This window comes from Anabrus simplex, chromosome 12, assembly GCF_040414725.1.
Source record: "Anabrus simplex isolate iqAnaSimp1 chromosome 12, ASM4041472v1, whole genome shotgun sequence".
In the NCBI taxonomy this organism is placed as follows: Eukaryota; Metazoa; Arthropoda; class Insecta; order Orthoptera; family Tettigoniidae; genus Anabrus; species Anabrus simplex.
In genome coordinates this window covers 62,161,718-62,185,801 of record NC_090276.1, presented here as the reverse complement: position 1 = coordinate 62,185,801, position 24,084 = coordinate 62,161,718, and the positions used below count along the sequence as shown (strand labels likewise).

Below are 24,084 nucleotides of genomic sequence, written 5' to 3'. Positions count from 1 at the left end.
AACAAGAGAGGGGTTTGCGGATAGTTGGGCTAGGATATACGAAGGAGTGGGCACCACTGCATAGGTTCTATGGTTAATAGTCGCTCCGGAGGCTTGTAGTCGTCGCAGGTCGTCATCATTGCCTAGATATACTAGAATCTGCGATGATGGTGTGGAAGTTGCGCCATCCTCCAGTCTATAGATGTTGTCAACTGGAACGCCGGATGTGCGGAGGTCGATGAAAATGTCGTCTTCAGAGAGATCCAGATCCACATTGGGGATTAGACAGGTATGCACGTTTGTAGGGGAGGCCGACTACCGACTTGGTGTCAGGCCGTTATGCTTTATTACGTCGGCTAGGTAGCTAGATAGAGATGAGGGCCACCCGGCCGAGCAAAAATATTTGGAGCTGCTGTGGAGTTTCGTAGTCCGGAATGGAGAGAGGTGTGCCGTGGAGGCCACTGCAAGGCTACTTGAAGCCACCAGCAGTGCCAATGCACTATGAGAGCTATGTCTCATTTCCAAAAATTGATGCCTGCCTGGCCATCAGATGATACAGATGTTGATTCCCATAGGGAACTTAAAATATTTGTCCTGAATGAGTAAGTAATGGACCATTATATTGGTATTATAAATTTACTGAAACGGGACAGTTTGGTTGTGCAGTTACGAGTGAAATATGTCTGAGAGCTATAGCAAGGAAGTTAAAAATTATGAGTTGTAAGACTAGCCATAGATCACGTTTTTTAATGAAATAACTTAAATTTTCACAGGAAACCTAGCATTGCAGAATGTTTCCCAGTCAGTTGTGAAGAACAGGTGGTGAATTTGCACAATTTGTTATTGGTTTGCATGGGAGAAATTTGTTCTTTATGAAAGAAATGTGTATTTCTTGCACAGCATTGCAATGTCGTCATGCGGCAATAGCCTGAAATATGAAATATTTTGTTCTAATATCAACCGATTTTTATGAAAGATGAAAGCAGCAATGGCTTGACACTCTTCATAACGACCTGAAGATCGTAGGTTTACGCCTCGACCAGGCATAGGGTAATAACAAGTGGAGAAACAACGCCAAGAAAGCAGACCCCTCCACACCCCGGGACAAACGCTTAGGCAGTAGAAGATGAAGATGGTATTAAAAATTCATTTCTTCTTACCTTTTGTGCGTGTACTTCAGATCGATCGGTGGGATAGTTGCTATCAGCACTGCTTTCATAATTACGTCCCTGGTCTGAATGCTCATTTTTCACTCTCCCCTTCCAAAGTAGATTGCACTTTCCTTTCTTCACACTGCAGAAGGCATAAGATTTTTTTCTTTGCTCCCAATAATTCGTGTCTCTGGTAATGCAGATCAGTATGTTTTGAAATGCCATTGAACTATACAATGAACAATTTATTGTAATGTAGTTTTTACAGTTTTCAGTACAAATATTAAACAAAGCTATACAAATACAACTATTAACTTTTTTCTGCAAATTTACCTTTCTAATATTAGAATGCAGGGTTTATTCACATATATGTGGTATTAGAAGTAATAAATCTTATTGTAGACCCTATTGGATATCAGATTATGAACATTAAAATAAGAATAATAGTTAACACCACCTTTCCAATACTTAACTTTCCTTATATTTAGGAAATAAACATTACAACAGGCGTTGTAAGATGGGACATGTTTCGCTTAACTGTCGTAAGCATCATCAGCCGAAAATAAATCTTAGCCTAAAGTTAGGTCAGTGCCCCGAACCTAGTGTCCTTAAAATATATGGTACCCTAAGAAACAACATTTACATTTAGAAAATCAAATAGGCTTAAAACTAGTGTGAAAGAAAACAAGAAAAAAAAAACAGAATATTACAACATGGCTAAGAGAAAAAAAAACACACAATTGTGTTGAAACAGAGGATAAAAACAGAAAGTACAATATAGAGCTGGTAGTGAAATAATTAAAATCATTAGGATATCACTGCTACCAGTCAGTCAATCAGAATGTTCATAGATAAAACAAGAGTGAAAATAATAATATTTTACGACAGGCAAGAGAAATCATATATTGTAGCAGACATGGAATAGTAACACTTTAAACGTATCTATACAAGAGTGGGATTTAATTATTTCTTCATTCTAAAGAATATAATCATCATTTTTCGTTATGATGAACATTCTTTATTAACTGACTGGCAGCTATGAGTTTGATTATTACACTGCCAGCTCTGTGCTGTACCGTACGTTTTTAACTTCTGGCAACACGATTACGTGTTTTTTCTTTTCTCACTTAGCCATGATGAACACTCATATATTTTCACTCTTGTTTTATGTTTGAACATTCTGATTGACTGACTGGTAGCAATGATACCCTAATGATTTTAATTATTTCACTACCAGCTCTGTATTGTACTTTTTGTTTTTATCCTCTGTTTCAACACGATTGTGTGTTTTTTTCTCTTAGCCATGTTGTAATATTCTATGTTTGTTTTTTTCACACTAGTTTTAAGCCTATTTGATTTTCTAAATGTAAATGTTGTTTCTTAGGGTACCATATATTTTAAGGACACTAGGTTCGGGGCCCTGACCTAACTTTAGGCTAAGATTTATTTTCGGCTGATGATGCTTACGACAGTTAAGCGAAACGTGTCCCATCTTACAACGCCTGTTGTAATGTTTATTTCCTAAATATAAGGAAAGTTAAGTATTGGAAAGGTGGTGTTAACTATCATTCTTATTTTAATGTTCATATATGTGGTATTCAAAATTATCATTTAATCTAATAATTTCCACACCACTATATGTATTTTAACTTTTATATCCTTTAGGTATTTGCATCACATGTTACTTTGAGTTGTGGCATTCTCAGCTATGGTTAAAGTTCTGTTAGTTGTTAAGCATAGAAGTTCAGATGACAGTTACTTTGCAACATCATAATTGTAATTAAACCAAACACTGCAAAACCCATATTTGTACATTTTTGAATGCCAAGCCCAGTAAACCAAACTTGTATAATTATGTATGTTTTGGTTCTGTGCTCACTTTGCCAAAGCATCATTAAGTTGTCACAATTTGAATTTAGTGTGAATGTTTAAAGAGGTTCATTGTTACAGATGCATTACTCTTTCCTCCATGCTTGGAATGGAAACTCTTTGACAGTGTTATATTTTTCTCACCATCCTATTCCCAATATGACATTGTGAAGTACGTAACCATTTCTTTCTAACAATGGTGTTGAATGTTAAAGGAAACCTGGCTCGTGGGGCTCGCCAGGTCATCAAAACTTGGCAGAAAATGGTTATAAACGGTCTAGTACTCTTTTAGTGATGTAACAAGAGAGTAAAAAGTGTTGTTCTAGCATTGCCAACCAGTCACCACTGATCTGCATTTAGAGCAGTTGCCCAGGTGGCAGATGTCCTATCAATTCTTTACCTATTCTGTTCGAAAATGACCTCAAAGAAGTTGGAAATTTATCAGACATCTCCCTTGGTTAAATTATTCCAATCACTGATTCCCCTTCCTATAAACAAATATTTGCTCACCGAGCTAGTAGCTGCGTGGCTTGCATTCAGAAGATAGTGGGATCGAAACCTCACTGTCGGCAGCCCTGAAGATGGTTTTCCGTTGTTTCCCATTTTTGCACGAGGCAAATGCTGTGGCTGTAGCTTAATTCAGGCTACAGCTGCTTCCTTACCACTCCCAGACTTTTCCTGTCCTATTGTCTCCATAAGACCTGTTTGTGTCAGCGCAGTGTAAAAAAAATATAATAAACAATAAACATTGCCCCAATTTGTCCTCTTGAATTCCAATTTTATTTTAATATTATGATTTTTCCTACTTTTAATAACTCCACTCAAGCTTATTCGTACACTGCCTCTCCAAAGATTGCTCGAAACATTCTGGTAACCTGAAGTAAGCATTTGCTTTTATTTTAGTTCTAGTTCACTCCATACTCCATACTCATGTTACATGCACTGGAACAGATTATTCTCTGAATATCAGAGAATTACTGCAAGTTGAGAATTGGAATCTCTGTATATCCCTACTCTCTACTGTTGGCAGTTTATTGAATCAATGCTCTTTGTCACACATCTGCTGTCAGGGGAAAGATTTACAAGGTTTTGGGTAGGTGGTTGTTATTCAATGCTTGCTCCGCGGTGAAGGTCTAGCGTCCCTGCCTCTTGCCGCTAGTACCCGATCGCTCAGCTTCGTAACGTCAACATAGGAGCTGTCTAATATGAAAGTGAACTCTATGAAAACTAAACAATATGTAAAGGAGATACACTGACCTTGTGATACCCCAATGTATGCAAGCTGTCTGGCCAGGTCACTGCTTTAGTCATTATTCATTTAGCATCCAGTGAGAAATCATATGCATTTTTATAGCTAGGCTTTGATAGTGTTAACAGTATCTTTACTCACTCTAATTGAATGCACAGCAAATAAAATTTTAATCTAAAATGCTTACACAAATAAAGAGTATGTAGGATGAGTTTCATCCTGACACTTTAAAATACAGGATATGACTGGGAAATACGTCATCATAACACCCTTCCCCAGTTATCATGTGCTAGGAATTGTCGCTTTCACAGAAAGCTAATATAAAGTACTGTTAATGACCAACACCTAAAACTCTTTAAAACAGAGTTTAAGGAGACATCATGCACTACTGAATATTGTCCTTTCAGACTTTCACCATTTCTGTTGATTCTGTTCAACCGTATGTTTTGATGATATCCTCAATGCTGGAGTATGTTCCAGATATCAGAGCTAGACCAGACAAGATGGCGATGATGATGTTCTTGTAGAGACGCCACCTGCCAATCCCCAGACCTCCATCCCAGCAAGCTGCAATCTCAATTATAGCCGGACAAAACAGTCCCAGGATGGAGAAGCAGATGGCACCTACTAGCCCGATGATTGGTCCAAGTTTGGGGACCGCAACAGCAAAGCCCACTGAAAGATGAGTGACATTTATCGAAAAAGAGTTTAAGGAAGGAAGACTTGGCTGGAATAATACAACTGGAGTGATTTAATTCAAGGAAGTATTGGTTGGACAAAAACGCATGCTAGGTAATACCACAGGAAGAAGGGAAATTTATGGAAAATGAGCTAAAGGAAAGAGTTCGAAAACAAGGCTAAGAAAAATGTAATTCATCCACAAATTATTGGTTTCTGCAATACTGTTATTTAATCCACCACTGAACAGCAATGCATGATAATACCCTGTGAAATTTCACCTTAAATGCATCGTGAGTGTGCCTCGCATGAAACATAACAGATGCCCAGGAGGTTTTTTCATTCAAAACAAACTTTCTGAAGCCTGTTTTGAGCGACGTTCTGAATGGCAGTGCCAATTCTGATGTCATTAGAAGCGGAGGGACGTAAACATTTCCTTGACATAATCCCAACCTGTGAGATCCCATGAATTGGGTGGTCATGTGCAGGTGGTGTTGTCTTCGGCTGCTGCACCACTAATATATAGATCTGACAGGTATTCATTGATGTAATGCTGGACACTCACATGCCAATGTGGTGGGTCTCCATCTGGTTGGAAAATGAATCCATCCTCATCCATGAGTTGTGGCATTAACCAATTTTCCACCAGAGCAAGAGACGACTAGTGAAGAAAAATAGGCCAGACAATCGTCCACTATAATGGCACTAAACTCATTCACTTTGGAACTGTTATGTTCTATCTCCATGACAGCACGGGGGTTTTGAGATCCCCATATCCAGATATACAGATGTATTCTGCTGTTGACATTTCTGGATAACTGAAATGTTGGTTCATCAGTAAGTTGTTACAAACCCCACTCCTTTCCATCATAGCCAGCAAATTTTCACAAAACTACTGCCACTTGACTAGATCATTAGGCTGCAGTTTCTGTATCATTTGTAATTTGTACGTGTACAAGCCTTCATAGAATCTTCCATATTGTTGATTTCAGTAAAGTCAACTGCTGACTCGCTCCCCAGGCTGATTTTTTTTAGGACCTTTTATGCACTCAATCAACGAAATGGTTCGTCCCACCTTCGGACTGATGACATGGGAGGATCAGGACTTCTAAATTGTCGCTGGAAGGCATAGGTAACTACGACAATAGACCTAAGTCGGATATTTGTGCACACACCCCCTACTAAGGCAGAAATTGTCTCAAACAATGAAACTCAGATGGCAGTAAGAAACTTCTATTCTTTTCAAATCGTCATATCATACTTGTCCGTTTAATGAATGAAAAGGAACAGTCTGCTTCCAGTCATTCAGCCGGGTCAGGAATAGAATTAATGAAGCCCCCATCCAGCAGTGAGGATAGGAATTGTGCCAGCTGCCGAAGCCTCTTGCACTCCTCTGATCTGTCCTTTAATATCAGGGATAATATAGTATTAAATAATCATTCAATAATTTGTGGAAGTCTTCATACTGGCTGCAAAAAAAAAAAAAAAAAACACATGCAAACTACTAGAATACAAGATATTCCTGGAAAATGAGCTGAGGGAAAGATGACTTGATTGGAAAAAGCACATATAAACAAACATCACTGGAAAATGAGGGCTATGGAGAGTTGGAATATAATAAGATGTACTGGGTAGAAAAGATGCTTGTAAATCCATGCACCCAGAATACAAGAAATGTATGGAAAATTATATAAAGGCAAGCTGTATTCACTGGAAAAAGATGCATGTAAGCTCAGATGCTGTTTGCATTAGTTATGTAATAGAGATATGGTGGCAGGGAGAGCTGCACCATCCCAGTCTATGGACTGATAATCTAATCTGCAATGACAGGTTTACACAAGTTTACATACCTTCTTGTTCTCATGTTGAAACATTGTGAAATCTTGACTGTATAAATGTCATTGTTGTAACTTTTCCTACATAATTTTAATTAGAAAATCAAATTCCTTCTAACTGCCAAGTCACTCCAAAAACGAATGCATCAATTCTCATTCTGTACCTTCGGTAGTTTTACATTATATTGCTACATTCCATGGTCTCACAGTGTCACTTCTCTATAACATCCATCCCTTTTGACTGCCTAATGCGACCTTGGAAAGAGCACATGTATTCCGGCACTTCTAAGTCATTTGCGTAGAGGCCATCACAAGAGAATTTTTATCTTCAAGTCTCCTTCCGAGGTGACAGTTCTTCTGCTTACTGTACATATGCTGAAAGGACTCTAAAAATGTGTCGTAATGCTATCTGTTCCAATTTTGGATAGAACTTGTTACCTCGCCTGGAGCCAACCTTCTTAAAACTCAGCTGTTTCAGTATTTGAAATACACTTGCTTCCCCAAGTCCCAGATTTTTATTTTTCACGTGTGGCCTCATGAAACGCCTGGTGCAGGTCTTTCGAGTTGACAACTGATAGGCGACATGCACATCTGTGAGAATGGGGCCCTATCTGTGATGAAGATTGAAACACCTAGCCCCCCGAACCATTGGAATTAACCAATGAAGGTTAAAATCCCCGGGCCGGCCGGGAATCGAACTGGGACGCTTTGTACCAAAGGCCAGGACAATAACCATTTAGCTACGGAGCCGGACAAGTCCCAGATGATGAGAGGTTTTTGCTCAGTTATACATTTGTTGTTAACATTAATATTAATTAATGTTGTTAATATTTTTTGGTGTTTGTTCTTATTAGAATTAGAATCTTGACGTGCCTGTTATTGCCTTATGTACTCAGCCTCTTACCGAATACTGTAATCGATAAAGACATTTCTATACATTTGTTTCAACCTCTTGTGAATGTTTCTCACAGTGTTTTTCTCAAAACACAGAACTCCATAGTATCCTGTTGCTTTTGAGGAGATCAAGCATAATGGCCAACTTGAACAAGTACAACAGTTGCATCACATGAGGGAATTATTTGAACTAGATTCTAATGCAAGGAGGAAGAGTGCTTCTATGTACTTTTTATTTTAAATATCAAAAGAGTAGGGGAAAAAAGATGGCTTTCTAAAAAGAAATGTACCGGGCGAGTTGGCTGTGCGGTTAGGGGCGCGCAGCTGTGAGCTTGCATCTGGGTGATAGTGGATTTGAACCCCACTGTCGGCAGCCCTCAAGATGGTTTTCCGTGGTTCCCCATTTTCACACCAGGCTGTACCTTAATTAAGGCCATGGCCACTTCTATCCCATTCTAAGGCCTTTCCTATTCCATCATCGCCATAAGACCTATCTGTGTCGGTGTGACGTGAAGCCAATTATAAACATTTTTTAAAAAGAAATGTGGTGCATTTGTTTTGGAGTAATTTAAGAAAAAAGAAATGTGGTGCATTTGTTTTGGAGTTACCCTTGTTCATAAAATATTTTGCAAATATCCACTGATAATTTCTGAAGCCTTGCATCTGATGATTTTCAATTTGAAATGCACATGATTTTGATTTTTTTAAATTCTGCTGTTCACATAAATTCTGAACCCATCTGAAAGAAAAGTATAACTTGAGATAAGATTCGGTACCTGTTAGAATGACAATCATTATTCTGTAACTGTTCTCGAAGAGATTCTCATATCGTTTCTGGATGCGATGCATCACCAAACTAAGCACAATCTCCGTACCAACGTAAAACTGAAGAGGGTACGTGAACATGATGGCCAAAGCAACCAGTATCTTGACAACTTGTGCAGCCCTGTAAAACAAAAAAAGGAAATACCCTTTGGTAAACACTAGAACAGCCAAAGTGTTGCATGTTTCAAACTCCATTGTAACTACATTATGTAAGGTGTCCAGATTGAATTTGTAATATAATAAATATGAATATTTTGAGAAGTAATAGAGATAATTATTGGTAGTTTGTTTATACAAGTAAACTCAATGTTTTTTACATATCTAATACACCTCGTTAGCAACTTCTCCAGCATTTTGAAGAAAGATCACTTTCTAGAATCCCTTACACCTAGATTTTATTACAAATTTGATCACTGACTTATTGAGTGTTTTAAAATATTTTATCCCATAAGTGTTGTTTATTTCATATGTGCCAATTTTTGTATCTTTATACACGTTTTTAGCAGAGGAATGAAACATGTACTTTTTTAAGTCATTCAACTAGACTTTAAGCTGGAATATGCTTGTGATTACATAGACTAGCCATAAAAAGCAAATATGTATTGGAACCTTAGTTGAAGCAAAAGGATCCACATGGCCGCCACACTGCTTGAACCTAAAATTGTAGACCGGTGCCTATCTATTATTAATCAATTTATGATGGTTAAACCAAATACAAGAATTCTATAGATCTGTTCAAAAGAATTGCAAAAAATAGGAAGGTATGCACTTAGGAAAGAAAATCAGAAATTTTCATATAAACTACAGGAAATTGAAAATGACATTCAGATTAGCAGCACGATTTTCTGATCCACTTCGAACAACTTCAAATGTCAGTGCTAACAGGATTTTAAAACTATGCAGTTACCGACCCAGCCCGAAGGCCTGCAGATTACGAGTGGTCGTGTGGTCAGCACGTCGCATCCTCTCAGCCGTTATTCTGGACTTTCGTATCAGAGCCGCCATCTCACCGTCAGTTAGCTCCTTAATTCTAATCACACAGGCTGAGTGGACCTCGAACCAGCCCTCAGGCCGAGAAAAAAATCCCTGACCTGGCTGGGCTGGGACCTCTGGGCGAGAGGCAGGCACGTTACCCCTACAACACGGGGCCGGCATCGACCCTTGTTCAGTCAGTTTAAAAATATTCTACCTCTGTCCTAAAATGAAAATTACTGGGCAAGTTTGCCTTGCGGTTAGGGGCTTGCAGCTGTGAGCTCGCCATCCGGAAGATAGTGGGTTTGAACCCTACTGTCGGCAGTCCTGAAGATGGTTTTTTGTGGTTTCTCATTCCTAGGCCTTTCCTGTCCCATCGTCGCCATAAGACCTATCTGTGTCCGTGCAACATAAAGCAAAAAAAAAAAAAAAAGATGATTTTAAAAGTATAAAATAATGCAAATTGTTGTCGATTCCAAGTATAGTAAATAGCTTCTAAAACTCAGCAGTGGAGAAATAGGTTGAAAGGGAATTACTGGGATTTCACAAAACAGTATTTCAAAAAAATACTGAACAGTATGGGTGGCGTGCACCATCTTGGAGTAAATTACTAAAGAAGTCCATACTACAGAAGTAAATTACTACGGGAGTTATTTCAGGAACTAACGTTGGAGAGTTGAAGTACATTGTACTCTTTTAGTTATTACTATAGAAGTAGCATTCATTGCTCAGGGAGTGTAATTGTGTTTGTGTGTTTTCTTTAAAGAAATCTAAGTAGATAAGGTTCTGTGTGAAAGGAAACGGGAGGGGGAACGACGTAAGGTAAAATGATAAATGCCTGCTAGTAGAGATAATGAAGATCTATGCATAGGATAGTGTAAGAAACACGACATAAAGATGCTGGATAAGAAAATAAATTCATGGAAATCCGTGAAAGAAGAATTCAACGCTTCGAGCCAGAAAACGCAGTGAAGAGCAAGTTAAAATTCTGTGGAAAGACTTAAAAACGAAGGCTACAAAAAAGCAGAAAATCGTGGGCGTACGTGAAAAATTAAAACTGATGGTGGTTTCTTCATACAGATCACCTACATCCACAGCAAAGTTGTTTCCCATTTTCATACCAGGCAAATACTGGGCCTGTACCTTAAGACCACGGCCGCTTCCTTCCCAATCCTAGGCCTTTCCTACCCTATCGTCGCCATAAGACCTATCTGTGTTGATGTGACGTTAAGGAAACTGAAGAAAACATACCTCTTCCGATTTATGAAAAGTTCACCGTTGTCACCGGCAAGCCAAAAAATGGGAATATGTGTGCAGTCAATTGCACCCATAATGTGTGCGAACCTGCCAACGTGAAGAATTTCCTTTTATTTTCTGAACAATCATCATCATTTGCAGGTATACCCTACCTCCCTCTTAACCTCAATACCCGCGATGAAAAATATGGCCAGCAGTCGTGCGACGTTAATTAGATCACCGGCAACTAACTGAAATTAGGACAGGACAGCTCCAAGTAGATTTAGAATGAAAGTAAAGGATTCCTTCCTAAGACCAAACGTTCCTTAAACTCTCTCTGGTGCACGTCATACGGTTCGCGCCTTTTATGTACTGTACGTACTTTAACATTTCCCATCGTTTTCTGCATTGAGATCGTCAATATAATCTAAGTAATCCATAAACACGCTTAAAACATCTTCCTCTCATATACGACACAATATTATCATTAGTAAACAAGTCTAGACCTAGCTTACCCCATGCACGACGTGAGAGTAAATTCGAACCTATATTCGTACGTTATTTACTTCTTTAGTAATATATTACAAGATGGTGCTCTTCAACATTTTACTCTTGTAGTAATTTAGTACAGGAGCATCTGAAAGGACTAAAATACTTCGGAAGTACCCGGTAATTTACTCTTGTATGGAGATCGCCGAATGCCGACTTCAAGAATACTTTACTACGGAAGTAGAACTTGCTCTTGGTTGGTGCATGTCACCCTATATGTTGGGTTTTCTTCACATCCTTATGAGAATTGAATTCTTCTTTCAGAAAGTAGCAAAGCAAGTTAACACCATCAGTCAGAAAGTTTGGAACATTTTAAAAGGTGATAAAAAATTGTAGTTCCCAAAAAAGGAATTAGCACATGGTATTGTTCAGGTTCCTTGCAGGTCCCATTATCAGAAATAATTGAACGTATAAATATGTTTGTTGTCGGTATTCGTAGGGTTTGTATCTACGTGGGAGGTAATTATATTTCGATAATAATTAATATTATGTTAAAATATTAAATATTGAATGCGCGACTATATGTTACAAAAATCAATTTTTATTCCTTGACAGAAATATATTTGTTTCCCTTTGTTCAGTACTTGTTTACACTATTCTAATAATCAACATTTGGAACGTAACAAGACTCCGTAGAATGCGTTGATGTTTATGAAGTAGTAAGTTACATTCATCATCATCATCATCATCATTTTCATTTCCCCTTGTCCCGCTCGTGCCAGATCGGGGCATCGATGGCACTTCTCCGCCGTTGCTCTCTGTCCACCACTCCTCCTCAGGAAGTGTATTCCAGTCCAGTCTTCTTTTGCTCTGGGCCTCCCTCTTGCCCTCTTTCCTTCTGTCTTAGCCTCTAACACTTGTTCTGGTATCCTTCCCTCCTCCATCCTCATATCATGTTCAAACCATCTCAATTTATTCTTCAAATCCCACTATCGGCAGCCTTGAAAATGGTTTTCCGTGGTTTCCCATTTTCACACCAGGCAAATGCTGGGGCTGTACCTTAATTAAGGCCACGGCCGCTTCCTTCCAACTCCTAGGCCTTTCCTATCCCATCGTCGCCATAAGACCTATCTGTGTCGGTGCGACGTAAAGCCCCCTAGCAAAAAAACAAAAACAAAACAAAACTATCCGTATCGGTGCGACGTAAAGCAAAAATTGCAATACGTTTCTATTTGTTGTCAGGCTGGGGATTTTAGCCTTGTTTGGTTAATTCCTCTGGCTTGAGAACTGGATATTTGTATACTGCCTTAACACATCGTATTACTAGCCACTGCAGTTACACTCGGTAGTGAATACATCCTTCACAGCGTGTTGGCATTGAAAAAAGCGTTCAGCCACAAAACTGGGCCTAATCCACATGTAGTGAAGACCCCAGGTAATTGAGGAGCGATTTTTCAAAACTCGATAAATGCAAAACATTTCAAAATTGAGTTATGCATGCTAATGTTATCAGTTCGACCTTGCTCACCAGCCTGCGCAATCATCTTTTGCATAAGTCGATATTTGCCATGTGTAGAAGTGGTTGAAATCTCTAGTTTTTTTTTTGCAAAAGTCAATGTATGCTCTCGGAAAGTTTAAGCAAAACTCGATAAATGCGGTTAAGCATTAATCACATGGCATTCCCATGGAAGTGTTACTCTGTGGTACAACGAAACGCTGGACTCCGTTATTGAAATGATGTATTCTTGGAACTAAAATCCTCTGCTTTACCAAAGAAAAATATGGTGAGCAAAGAAAAGGAGGAGGATGTTCAAGCTCTGGTGAAATTTTATGGAATACCAGATGTTCTGTGGACTGTACAATACAATATAACGGAAGTAACATATTCTTTAGGTGTTCATTATATACACTCTTTTGCTAGACCTAATTTAACAAATATTTATTGAGAAGTGACGTTTTTATAAAAGCTAACTCCAAGTAATAAACTTGACGTCATATGCAGGACGCGGCCGTGGCCTTAATTAAGGTACAGACCCGGCATTTGCCTGGTGTGAAAATGGGAAACCACGGAAAACCATCTTCAGGGCTGCCGACAGTGGGGCTCGAACCCACTATCTCCCGATTACTGGATACTGGCCGCACTTAAGCGACTGCAGCTATCGAGCTCGGTTGTCTATTTAACTATGTGCTCGAAATGTTGACCATCTACGGCGATGCACATTTGAAATCGTGTCGCGAGGGATGATGTCACAGACCGAAGAGTTTCCCTCGATATTGTAGCACATGCTGCGATGATACGTCGCTTGAGATCCTGTGGTGTTGCTGGAGCTTGCGCGTAGACTATGTCCTTGCACGTACCCCAGAGGAAAAAGTCCAGCGGTGTCAAATCAAGTGACCGTGCTGGCCACCTGATGGCACCTCCACGTCCGATCCATCGACCGGAGAATATCTCGTTTAAGACTTGCCGGGCCTCAAGCGAATAGTGGGCAGGAGACCCGTCATGCTGGAACCACATATCCTGTTATATGTTAAGGGGTACGTTATCCAGGAGAACCGGTAACACTTCAGATAGAAATTCAGCATATCTGTTCCCCGTTAAAGTACCTTCAAGAAAATATGGCCCTACTACCTGGTCGCCGATTATCCCGCACCACACATTGACACTCCATTACCGCTGATGATCCACCTGCCTGAGCCAGTGTGGCTTCTCACAAGACCAATAGTGCATATTTCGTAAATTGATATGTCCATGGTTACTGAAGGTCGCTTCGTCAGTGAAGAGAAGTCTCTGCAGGAAGTTCCTGTCGTCCCGTACTCGCAAAAGAACAGCACGGCAGAAATCCACACGTTGTCTATAATCTCGCTCATCAAGTTGTTGATGCAAAGATATGTGATAGGGATGAAACTTGTGTCGCTGCAAAATGCGAATGACACTTGCCTGGATTATCCCGGCATCACGCGCAATTGCGTGTGAGGAAGTATGTGGATTATGGGCGACGGCCGCCAGAACACCTATTGCCTTCTCTTCCCCTGTCGCTGCTGTGTGCCTGTTTCTCTTCACATTATTATTCCAGTGTCCGTTCTGCAACAACTTGCGGCAAAGACGTTGTATTGTCATATGTGACGGATGACCCCGGGCGGGATACCTCTCAGTATACAGTCGCGAAGCTCTCCTAGAACTCCGTCCACACCCCACACTCTCCGTACAGAAGAAGCATATCCAGTTTCTCTTGGTTTGTGTAGGCATTGCGTAAGTACTCCAAAACTGTACTGTACGTAATATGAGGCCCGTGCGACACAGGGTGGATAAGACTTTCCCCTCCTATGCGCTCTAATAGCAGCTACACTACCCTCCCTTACTATTTCCATTTGTTTGAAGAACGTGCGTCATTCACACTGCGATTGCATGTCAACATCCACATTTTCAAATACTAAGTGAACTCCAGAAGAGTAATGCTTATACGTTAGCACTTCCAGTAATGCATCTTATTGTTTGGATTTCTCTCCGGACGTACGTGATTAAGACACCCGAAGGGGTACAGAGAATAGTAGTTGTTATTTCATTTCTGGGGCTTGGACATCGTAGTCGTGTAGTAGTCCCATGTGCTTGTGTGTGCTTGTGTGTGTGTGTGTGTGTGTGTGTGTGTGTGTGTGTGTACGGTATGTCCGTTAGAATGTGTATGATAACTTGTGTTATTGTGGTGTCTGCAGTAGTGTTCTTTATTTGTTATTTATTATTTAGCGTATGGCATATACAGACATAATCAGTAACATACATATATACATATTTACAGCTGAGAAACAAAGCAACTTGTGCTTCACAATTGAATGTCTAATTCTTCGATCCAGCGTGCAGCATCCGGAGTTAGCAGCAGGAAGTCATCCTCATCACCGTGATAGGCTCGAATCCTACATTCCCTGACGATATGACGAACAGTCTGGTGAGGAGCTCCGCAGTCACAGTCTAGATTAGGTAGCTTTATCCACTTATGGAGAGCGGCTCTGCGCCGACCATGTCCTGTTCTGATTCTATTCAGGGCAGTCCAGGTCTTGCGTGGTAGGTGGGATCCACTTGGAAGTCTGGGACCTGAGAAGAAGGTATGAAGGCGCACACCCGTTGCTGCTTCCCATCTACTTTTCCACTCATCAAGAGATTTAAAATCCTTAGCATCCATGTTAGAGGCAACACGCAGAGTTGGATGACGTGATTTTAATCTGTTAAGATTCAGAAGTGGCAGGTCACTATTCACGGGTAGACTAGGATTTCTTGAGATCTTGTGAAATTCCTTCATAAGGGCATTAGATCGGCGCAGATCAGGTGGCATTATACCAGTTAGCAGTGGAAGCCAATGAACTGGAGTAGATGTGATTGTGCCAGATATGATGCGCATTGTGGTATTAAGCTGGGTGTCAACAAGCCTTGTATGATGACTGTTCATCCAAACAGGTGCACAATACTCGGCACTTGAATACACCAAAACCAGGGCTGAAGATCGCAAAGTGGTTGCTGAAGATCCCCAGGTAGTTCCATAGAGTTTATGAAGGATGTTATTTCGAGACTTCAACTTTTGTGCTAAGTTCAGGAGGTGTTGTTTGAAGGATAGTGTACAGTCCAAGATGACACCAAGGTATTTTGGGTTCCAGTTATGACGAAGAATTCTCCCTCTGAAACTAACATTCAGTTTCACGTTCGCCAAATAATTATTTAAATGAAAGCAAGACACTTCTGTTTTACTCGTACTGGATTGGAGTCTCCAGATTTTGAAGTAATCATCCAGTAAAGACAGGTCTTTGGTCAGAATCTCTTCAGTCGTCTCCATTACCTGATCTTGTACAGCTAGAGCCAAGTCGTCGGCATAGCAGAATTTTCTGGATGAGGTGTCAGGAAGGTCAGAGAGATATAAGTTGAACAATACTGGTGAGAGAACTGATCCTTGGGGCATCCGATGTTTAGCTTCCTGTCCTTGCTTATCTTGCATCCAGTGATTACTTGGAACTTCCGATCACTTAACATGTTGTTAATCAGTTGAGCCATCTTTCTGCATGGTATGATACGAAGAAATTTGTAGATAAGGCCTTCCCTCCATACAGTGTCAAAGGCAGCAGTAAGATCAACAAATGCTACAGATGTTTTCAGCTTCATTTGATATCCTGCCTCAATGAAGGATGTAAGAGACAATACTTGGTCACAGCAGCTACGTCCTGGTCTGAAGCCTGCCTGTTCAACTGGAATATGCTATAGATCTGTATTTGTAATAGGGATGTATAGAACTAGCACCAATAGAGCGCACTGCTGTTGTGCTGGGTAAGCGCAATGAGATTCTCATTTGTCTCCTGTGTACTCATGCCGCTAAATATCCACGAATTTAACTTGCTTAAATTGTTATTTTCGTGACTATACCGAGCTACTGCAGTGTTCCTCTTTGAAAAATCAGGGAAGCCCATTTTCGTTTCACCAGTTTCCACAAAATAAAGAAATGAGGAAGATATGGTTACATGCTATTAGAAGGAAAAATTTCGGTGAGAAGAATCTGACCGAAAATATTAAAGTGTGTTCCCGTTATTTTCAACCCGGTGTCTTCACGAAAACTTTGTTGGGTAAGTGCGATTTACGAAGGGAAATAATTCCTATTGCCTACCTATAAACTGATTAGGCATTTTGATAACAACCACCGAATTTATGCGTTTGTATTTAAAGGTGAGAGAGCAAGATTAAAACCGGGCACTGTTCCATCGCTTTTTCCGTGTACCACGAACACAACAAAAACAAGGAAGAGGCCATACACCAGAAAATTGCCGGATTACCACGATAAGCCTACAATATCGGAATATGCAGAAATCACCTTCTTTGAAGTACGGGAAGAAATCGTGAATATACCCGAAGAAGTAAATGTTACATTTGTGACTCCCATTTTCAAAGACAGGTGATTTGGTTGTTGAGCAAACAATGCGTAATCCTGATGCCGTATTGCTTTACACAGGGGTTGTAGACGTCCAACATTGTAATTTGGTGTTTGCTGTTCTGGGAGACAACAGATACAATTTACAGATATTCCATCTTGAACCCAGACTGTGTTTCTTCCTGACAGTTATGAAGCTAAGGACCAACAAATCTGACAAAGAAGTAGGTCTTAACTTCGCAATCCATACAAATTTAATGTCTGGATTAATTTCACGTACTGCCAATTTAAAGTGTTTAACATTTGGCCTGAGAGAAAATGCCCTTGAAAACAACCACATTGCTTTTAGACAGAAATACCCCTCGACTAGAGTTATAACTGGTTCAACTGAGATTATAATAGCAAAACTTGTTCCAAAGGCAAATATTATACTTTCATAGGGCTAACAGGCCTCAACCATTTGGTACGGGGATGCTGAAAAGTTCATAAATTTTGGCTGCATGTTTCTGAACACTGAATAATACCAGTCTTGAGGAAGTGCTCTAATGCGTAGCTTACAGAAGCAATATGCTTACAACATGCCTTGGGGCCTGTTCTAGCAAAACGTTCACATTCCTCTCCTATAATATCACCAGGTACTCCTAAAATAAGCTTCACATTATAGGTCTTATGTTTTGTGTACTCGGATTTCACAGCATTGCGTTTTAGAATTTTACCCGATTGAAATTAACATTTTATAAACAAAACAAACTTTTCACTGAAAAGTCTGTATCCAGCATAACACAATGATTTGCAGTTGGAAACAGGTGCTCCATCTATTTCCGATTTTCTGAATACGAAATAATCCATCAGATGCAAATTTATGATAGTGATCTTCACCTTGTGGCTGATGGTCAAATATTCAAAGGAACCGGCAATGGGAAACTCAAGAATATTCACGTGCCTTTGGTGGTGGACAAAGGCTGTATCTGCACTTTCATGTAAGCCATCAACCTTAAATATATATATGAATCGAAGTCTATAAGCAAGGGGAGAAAGTGCGTGTTTAAATATCTATTTTTGATTTGTCTTGTGGAGGTACATTTATATATTTATCAATGTACAATACTCAAGTAATTGTAATCTTTAGGAAAAGGCTTGCTGGCTCCTATTCAATATTTAGATAATGAAGCGTGATAGAATTTTCTAATTACCGCTGTACACATTCTTCCTTCCTCCCGCTAGTTTTAGCGTTTCTGGTCCGTAGTTCATATTGCGGCTGTTTAAGGCTAAAACGCTGAAAATAGTCCGTAATATACTAGGGGATATACCTATACAATTAATTAATATAGTCTTGGAGTAAAATTAGAGAAGATACAATCGGCTTTCGCTCAGAAAACTCGGTCACATTCTATACATTACTCGGACTCGCAGCTGACTGGGAGCAGGGTTGCCACAAGACAAAAAATTCGTACTAAATTTCCCCCTAAAAAGGTACTATATTACGAAGAAAAGTACTAAATCTTGTTTTCGCACAATAGAGTGGGAATATTCATAAAGGCAGTATAGAAAACAAAGTATGCTTATCACAAATAATCATTGATTAAATTAGAAATGTATAATAATGTGAACTTACCAGTTTTGATGTAGCCTATATGATGGAAAGCAGAAATGTTGCAATCTCTGTCACCACCCTCTTAAGACTTCCAGTTCTAATCTAACTATGAGTTGATAGACATTTATGTTAATCATATAAACACTATGAATATTCTCACGCATTTCAGTTGAACATTCACACCACACGCACGCACGCACGCCTTTTGTCATCATACTACTAATCAAATGTTGGCTGTCTTTTTTGCTCTTGTCTTAATCCTTGCAAGACTTTGCCAAAGCAAGAAGCTGTTTCGAAATATGAAAATTTTGGGCAGACGAATGTTTTAGTTTCTCCTTTGTTAAAAGGAGTCCATTCAACGTACTGGATTGGAGTTTGTTTCTCAATTTGGTCTTATTCATAGTAACAGCAGAAAAGACCCGTTCTGTAGCAGCAGAAGAATGTGGTAAACAGAGCATTTCCCTCATAAATTTCGTTAAATTTGGAAGTATGTAATCACCTACAGGATTTTTCAATTCAAAAACAGAGTTCCAAAATTTCACGAAGTCCTGGTTTTCTTTTAGTGATTCTTTGGATTTGGCTAACTGCCATTCCCTATCTAACTCTTCATAAACACTTTCCGTGATTACATTAGGGAAATGTACAGCTAATGGGATTATACTGATGAAACTGCCATCCCTTTTGCAGTTTTCTGGGTTCAACATGGACAGATTTCTTAAAATAGGATCACAAAAATCCACCCTCTTAAAAACCTGTTTGCAGAATTCAACATAAAATGATAGGCACTTGACTTTGAAATTTCTTATACTTTTTTTCCATTTCCTTCTTGTTCTGCTGCAATATAAGAGCTTCTACTCTACCTCCTAAATATATGTTCTCAATAGGTAAGAAATATCTATTATCTGCGGGATTTATATCTTGAATCGGTGTGTTATTTACATATTCTGACTTCACATAATATTTCAAAATCATTTTCATTCTATCTCCCAAAGATGAGAGCAACTGGTGAAGTCTATATGAAGTACCCTGATATTCTAAATTGAGCTGGGCCACAGTTGGGAGGAAAAAAGTCAAGAATAAAAAGTATCCCTTTATAATAGGATCTTGCAGAGCGTTTAAAATAGACTGGGCTATCTCTATCCCATCTTCTACAGCACATAAACTAAAACAAGATAGTAATTCATTCCACCGTTCTACGATCCTTTGAACTACATCATTCATAGACAACCACCGTGTTTTGGCTAATCTAAGTAAGCTATGCGCTTTAAGATTTAATAAATGTTGAATTTCCTTAAATTCCCCTAATCTTTTTGGCTTTCTTTGAATAAACTTGTATAGGCCCTACATCACTACACAGCTCTTCTACAGAATTAAGAAGGCTTTTACATGCTTCTGAGGAACACAAAGCTGTGACAAATGCATCTAGATACAAATAAATACTTATTCAGCTCTTTAAGCCTAGCTTTAATCCCCGTATGCTGTCCCATCATCACAGAGGCATTATCAGCTGCAAATCCTAACAAGTTTTTGAGGGGTATTTCTAATTCTTCAAAAAGCGAAACTATTGCTTGAAACAAAAATGAACTAGTGGATTCAGTTACATCTATGACGCTTAGGAAAGAGTCTTCTACCATTTTTGTCTCGTCACCATAATATCTAACTACAACAGCTAATGCTTTTGTCTATTGATTCGTCAACGATCTAAGAGAAAAAAATGTTTTTTCAGTTTGTCTGATAAGATATTTTTAGCTTCAACCGCTAAAGCATTTCTTATTAAATATGATGGCATTAGTACAGCCCGTAGACCGGCGTAAATTGTAACGTTACAAGTGAGTGGAATTAGTGAAATCTTACTTTGAGAGCGTCTCAGAGGAGGGATGTGTTCTTTGCGATGTCCAGGAACCCACCATCCCGCCCCAAGAAGCACATCTACTTTTATAACCTAATGAAGATTATTACACGCCATGTTCATTTCTGAAGTAGATACTTGTATTCTTATTGGCCAATGTAAAGTGGCAAGTGATCACGTTTTGATGATAATCCGTTACCAACCCGCAGCACAATAAAAGCGCAAGTCGTATACGAAACTAGGGGCCTAATGCCGCTTCTAACCGTCCAGACCAATGGTCTTGTCCACGGCAAGAATCCTAACTATCCAGACCAATGGTTTTCTCCACGGCAAGAATCCTAACCGTCCAGACCAATCGTCTTTCCTCACGAAACTAGGGGCCTAACGCCGCTTCGCGGCTTCTAACCGTCCAGACCAATGGCCTTGTCCACGGCAAGAATCCTAATTATCCAGACCAATGGTTTTCTCCACGGCAAGAATCCTAACCGTCCAGACCAATCGTCTTTCCTCACGAAACTAGGGGCCTAACGCCGCTTCGCGGCTTCTAACCGTCCAGACCAATGGTCTTGTCCATGGCAAGAATCCTAACTATCCAGACCAATAGTCTTGTCTACGGCAAGAATCCTAACTATCCAGACCAATGGTCTTGTCCACGGCAAGAGCCAAACTAACAATCACCACCCCCACCACTACCAGCTATCGAAGCAAGCGAAGCAAGCATAGTTCCTAAGTACAGAGGTTGGCAGCACTGAGCACTGCTAGAGAACATCCTTTCCGAGTAGGCCGCGAGCGCTTCATGTGTCTCATGTGAACGCTGGAGATGAACACACTTAACATTTTCACTATATTTTCTCGAGTACGAAATCCTGGAACAGCCTAGAATAGCCATCATGCTCGTAAGACAAGGTGAAGATGAAGAGACGCCAACATACATATAAAAGGCACGTGTGGCGCTTCGGTACTTTGGAGTTTAGGTGTTGGCTTTCTGAACTCAGGAAATAAGTAACAATGAATTCTGGGAAATATTTGGCCGACGGGTCGATGGACCCCAGGGCTATTAATTCCAACTACTACCGATGAGAGCGCAGGACTATGGCTCGTATGGTGTCTCATTCTAGCGGCTAACTGCATAACTTGAATGCGCTTCTGCTAACTTGCCTCCGCCGCCCATTTCTCACCCCGTACGTCCGTCGATAGAACTGCTCGCCTGTCTATCCAAGATGAAAATTATTATGATTTGTACATTATACATATTCCTACCTAACACTACCTCTGAACACGAGCTGTTCGACTAAGCGGTATGATCCGAGCTTTCCGTGGGAAGAGGACGTGTAATGAAATTTGTGAACGAATAAGCTAGTGTTGAGCTTTCAAAACAGAACAAATTAAAATCCACAGCCTGTTTCCAGTCCTTCGACCGGGTCAGGAATATGAAGATAAAAGTTAGAATTCAAGAGGACAAATTCGAGCGCAAGTGTTCGTTTAGAAGAAGAGGAATTACGGATTGAAATAATGTATTAAGGGAAATGTCTGATAAATGTCAAAGTTCTTTGAAATCATTTTAAGAAAAGTCTAGGTGAATAATTGATAAGGAATCTGGCACCTGGGTGACAGCTCTAAATGCAAGTCATTGATTGATTGAAAGTCCAGCCTGCATGTCCTGTGTAGAACTTGCCAGGTTTTTATCTGCATGCATGTTTCTATTTTTGCCATTGGCGTTTTCTGTTGGTCCTTATCACCAATTTCCAATACCAAATTCCTTAATACCATATTTGCCCGGTGGCATGGAAACAGACAGGATACTAAGTATCACTTTTTCCCAACCCCTTAGAATTAACATGTCGGAAGCATGTGTTGATCGCCACGCGGGGGAGCGGACTTAGCGTTCCTCGAAGTAAAAAGAAAAAAAAAATGGGTGGACTCTTTTATAGACTGGTGCTGAGAACGGAGGGGTTATCTCCGGAAGAACTATTTTTCGCGCTCGTAGTAGATTATCTCTGGCAGCATTTGATTGGTGAGGTCGGATTTCAAAAGTAATGTCCATACTCCCCTCTCACTGCGAAGCTTAGAGTTGCTTAGAGGACATTGCCAATGTGGGCAGTCTTGTAGCTGAATTAATGTAGTATTAAACGGACCACGAATTTGTATTGCTCATTATAAAGGATTAAGGAATGCATTTAAATTATCGAAATTGACTTCCAAAATTAAAATTTATGCCATTTTGGTTTGGATTCCACTCAAAACTGTAGGTCCTAAAATATGTCCATGGTTGATATCTCACATGAAAATCTCAAGTTTCATTAATGCTTCAAAAATATTAATACTGACGAAGTACGAGGGCTGTAAATAAAGTAGTGACAACGTAGTCCAGACACTCGCAGGATATGGGGCATGCGCAAAGAGGATATGGGAGCGGACATGTGCCGCTCTTGTCGATGTGTAGTGTGCATTTGTCGGGCATCCAGTTGGGAGTGTGGCGATGAAGTGAAGAGTGTCGATTTCACCGATCTAAAGCATGTTTGCAAAAGGTGATTAGCGTTCATGGATAAAAATCGAGGTTGCCCTTGGCAAAAATGCATCATAATATTGTCGAGGATTACGGGAACCTGCGAGACTGCGTTACCGTATTGGACGGTCGCACGATGGGTCAAGGCGTTTCGTACTGGTCGGAATGAGACTGCGAATTTGCACCTATATGTGAACGACCTTCCAGCCCGTCAAGGAGTCGACGTCCAGCAATACGCGGATGGCATTGCCATTTACACCTGTATGAGGAGAAATGATTATGCTGTCCGTGCAATCCAACAATGGATCTCATCTTTCTGGGAGTGGTGAGTCCGAAACAAGGTGAGAATAAATCCCACTAAAACTCAGCAATTATTTTCACTAAGTATCCGTCTAAAATTGGTCAACTTACTATAAATAATGTCCCCATGTCTTGGACAAACAAATTGAAATATTTTGGATTAACAATGGACAGAAGTATGTCCTGGAGATCAACGTGCCACGACACGGATGAAAGCTCTGAGACCACTGCTGCGAAATAAATATATCTCTACAAGTATCAAGAGAAATATTTACCTAGCATCTATCAGACTCATCCTGTTGTATGGTTGTAAGACCTGGGGCTATATTCCAAAAACTCCACTTTAAAAATTATAAGTTTTTCAAAACAAGACACTTAGAATTATAACCAAAACACCAATACTAAAATCTAACAGGAAGATATGAACCGAACTTCGTATTCCGACTGTCAGATCTCAGTTCTCTTAAAACGGGTGTAAGAAGCAAGAAGCTGAACACACATTTTAAACATCGCGACCCTTGGCTCACTTACGACCTGATTTAACAGGCAATCGGATTGCGTTCGCAAAATCTCGTCAAATGCTTATATGCCGAGCTCGATAGCTGCAGTCGCTTAAGTGCGGTCAGTATCCAGTATTCGGGAGAAAGTGAGTTCGAGCCCCACTGTCGGCAGCTCTGAAGAGGGTTTTCCGTGGTTTCCCATTTTCACACCAGGCGAATGCTGGGGTTGTGCCCTAATTAAGGCCACGGACGCTTCCT

General features: G+C 40.0%; 1 protein-coding gene across 2 annotated transcripts in view; it reads right to left on the bottom strand.

Annotated features, from left to right (window-relative positions):
- Positions 1–1,354: 1,354 nt before the first annotated feature.
- Positions 1,355–24,084, bottom strand: part of LOC136884465 (proton-coupled amino acid transporter-like protein pathetic) — a 95,140-nt gene continuing 72,410 nt past the window's right edge. For both annotated transcript variants that reach the window (XM_067156655.2, XM_068229883.1), the window contains exons 9-10: positions 8,432–8,601; positions 1,355–4,923 (exon numbers count right to left, since the gene is read on the bottom strand). In XM_067156655.2, the coding sequence (XP_067012756.1) occupies positions 4,682–4,923; positions 8,432–8,601 (412 nt within the window). In that variant the 3' untranslated portion in view covers positions 1,355–4,681. The remainder of the gene's footprint in view (positions 4,924–8,431; positions 8,602–24,084) is intronic.